General features: G+C 38.6%; 1 protein-coding gene across 1 annotated transcript; it reads right to left on the bottom strand.

Moving 5' to 3' along the window:
• Positions 1-1761: 1761 nt before the first annotated feature.
• Positions 1762-2319, bottom strand: LOC130463096 (uncharacterized). The gene has a single exon (XM_056832133.1). The coding sequence runs from the start codon at positions 2317-2319 to the stop codon at positions 1762-1764; it is 558 nt and encodes a 185-aa protein (XP_056688111.1).
• Positions 2320-3282: the final 963 nt, after the last annotated feature.

Raw genomic sequence — 3282 nt, forward strand, 5'->3', positions numbered from 1 at the left:
GGCGAGTAATTCGCCCGACCGGGCGGTTTTCGCCCGACCGGGCGGTGGGCGCCTGATCGGGCGATGGATCGGGCGAAATGCAAAAAGACGTTAAAAGGCGTTTTTTGGACGTTAGTTTTGCTTCCTTTGGATTCCTTTTGTAAAGAACCCTTTTGTTGATATTCTGAGTGACTTAATTGTTCCAATTATGTTGAGTTAAGTTGTTTGATGATCTCCTTGATTAAGGAGGTTATTTAAACTCTTCATAATCATACTTAAGTCTATTGATGATGGTCATTGGATTCCTTTGAATCCTTTGGCTTCCTTGGGTTGTTTTGATTCCTCCACTAAGTCATATGTAACCTTCATTTTTCTGATTTTGATGAATTATTCTTTGTGGTTATTCTCCATGTTTATGGAGATAATTAAATCTCTCATGATTATGAGTGATTTTATTATTCTTTATGGTCATTGATCTCTTTAGATCTTTGGACTTCTTTTGGTGGTTGGTTTTCCCAAAACTTTAGAGCTTCCTTCTCTTCTTGATTTGAATATTATATATATAAGTTCTTTCATTCTTGGAAATGGAATATAAGAAAGGTTCACTCTTGTCATCTATTTCTCTCCTCTCATTTCCTTCTTTTAGGCATAAGTTTATGTGGCTCCATCTCATCACCCAAAAGTGCCTTTGTGTGATGAGGGTTGTGTAAACCTTAGGGAACGAATCGGTGAATACAATTGTGCACCCCGGTTGCACCGAATCTCGTTTTCAAGGCAGTGGTTTGGTTACCACGGCGCAACGATTTCCTAAACACATTCTTATTCTTATTCTAGTATTTTGCCTTGAAAACCCAATTTTTACAACAATTTGAAAACGAGATTTATTTCAATGGCTAAATACTTCTTATAATTTGTGAGGAAATTTATATTAGTGAGTTTGAGTGAAAGATAACGGGAATTTAGAGGGTTTCCAAAGATAATTTTCATTCACGTTTTTCTGGGAGCAGTCTCAAAGACTGACCCCGATCGAGGGTCATCTGTGGTCTGATTGTCATGAAAGTTTTACACAATGTCCGGGACATCTTGGGCTTGATTTTCAATGCTCGGATTGTCAATTGATGATCTTGATCTCCAGTTACATATACCACAACGAACCTGATTTTTTTTTGGATAAGAAAAGTCAAAAGTAATGTCTTGGAGAAGATGATTGATAAATGGTGGTCATGATATCGTGATGGAGGATTCATTGAAGATTTTGGAGTGTCTTACAATACACATACTTGATTTAATATCAAGGAAGGTTCATTCTAAACTACTTCTTTTAATAAGATATTATTCTAACATGTTCATTTCTAATAGCCATTTCAAAGAATTATATTTTGTGAAAATGACAATATTAATATTGATTTTTATCTTGTCAAATGATGTTTGTTGGAATGATTACTAGAAAGTAGAGTATTTGTATTATTTATGATGTATGAACATGTTATTGCACTCTATAGGTTACTTTGGTTTCATGCATGTTTAATTTCATGAGGAGACCTTAGTTTTATTAGAGTTATGTTTTTAGTCTTTTAAAGACTAATGTGAATTATTTGTGCATTGTCATATTTTCCTTAGTAGAGGAATTTTGGGCTTGTGACTTTTTTTTTTTTTTTGCTAGGCAAGCAAGATCGAATAATATTAAGCTCAAAACAGATTTACAACCTAAACTAACTCAAGGATGAAACAAACCAACTAGGTTGGACCATTCCATCAAAGAGCTAGAAACATAAAACTATCTTACAGAGTAGCAAACCACAAGCTATCTCTCCTAGATACATGTTTAGGTAAAACAACCAAAATTCGATCTCTAACATTTTGCTTAACTCTAGCTACCATATTCTGAACAGTTGGAAAGGAAGCATTCCAAAAACAACCATTCCTACTTGACCAAACAGCATACACTGCAGCAGCTAGCATTGCAAAGCTAACCTGCCTTCTAAACTTTGACATTCTGCCATGAGCAATACACCTCATGAGCTGCTTCAGATTACCAGTGGAATAAGTAATCCCTAACCAAGCTTTGAGAGCACTAATGCATCTGCTGCTATAGGGACAAGCAAAGAACAGATGCTTATGATCTTCATCAGCTTGTCCACAAATCAGGCAACTTGCAGTAATACTAAAACCAAATCTTGCCAATTTTGCAGTGGTTTGAAGCCTGTCCTGCACTGCCAACCAACATATGAATCTATGCTTAGGGATATTCAGCCTATTCCACACCATATTATCCCACTGAATCACAGGTTTTGGTACAATGATTTTCTCATAAACTGTTTTCACAGAATAATGAGGCATAGCAGCTAACTCAGTTTGAGTATAAACTAGTTTCAATCTCTCTTTTATGGCACATATCTTCTTCCAATACCAGCTAGCAGAAGCTACAGGTTTATACTCCCACCAATCCCCTGAAGGAAATAATGCCCTTGGTCCAAGTATGCATTCTATGTTAAGTCTAATAAATGCGGTTCAGTATTAATTAACAAGTTAATAATTCAGTGAGATCAAGTGAGCTGAATGCCTAGCTAGAGGCCGCTTCAGTTCAAGTGGAATAAATGATATTAATCCACAGCTTACTCTTGACTGAACCCGTAGGGTCACACAAATAGTACGTAAACGGATCAAGTATTTAATGGCATTAAATACTCCATCTATGAATATTCGGAACCAATGGATCTTGGTTTCAGTGGGAGCTAAGATCGTCACAGGCAAGAAATGAATACTCCGGAAACGATGATATTGCCGGAAACGGAAATATGGATCGTATCGGAAATATAAATATTATCCAAGTCGTAGATGTTGCCGGAAACAGAAACATGGTACGTATCGGAAAATATTATCGGAAATGGAAATATTGCCAGAATCGGAAATATTGCCGGAAACGGAAATATTGTCAGAATCGGAAATATTACCGGAATCGGAAAATAATTCCGGAAACGGAAATATTAAATATTTGTTCGAAACGGAAATTAATTCCGGAATCGGAAATATTAAATATTGTTCGTATCGGAAATGAATTCCGGAATCGGAAAATTTAATCGGAAGCGCATCGTACGAATAAGCATCGGACGAGGCCTGCCGGACGAGGCCCAGCACGAAGCCAGGCCATCGCCCAGCAAGCCAAGCGCGCCGCACAAACAGCCTCGCCAGGCCCAGCGCAAGGCCAGGCCCAGCAGGCTGCGCAGCGCGCACAGCGCGCACAGCACGCGCAGCGCGCAGCGCGCGCGGGCGCTGCGTGGGCTGCTGCTCGCGCGCACTCAT

This window comes from Spinacia oleracea, chromosome 6 (genome assembly GCF_020520425.1).
Source record: "Spinacia oleracea cultivar Varoflay chromosome 6, BTI_SOV_V1, whole genome shotgun sequence".
Classification (NCBI taxonomy): Eukaryota; Viridiplantae; Streptophyta; class Magnoliopsida; order Caryophyllales; family Amaranthaceae; genus Spinacia; species Spinacia oleracea.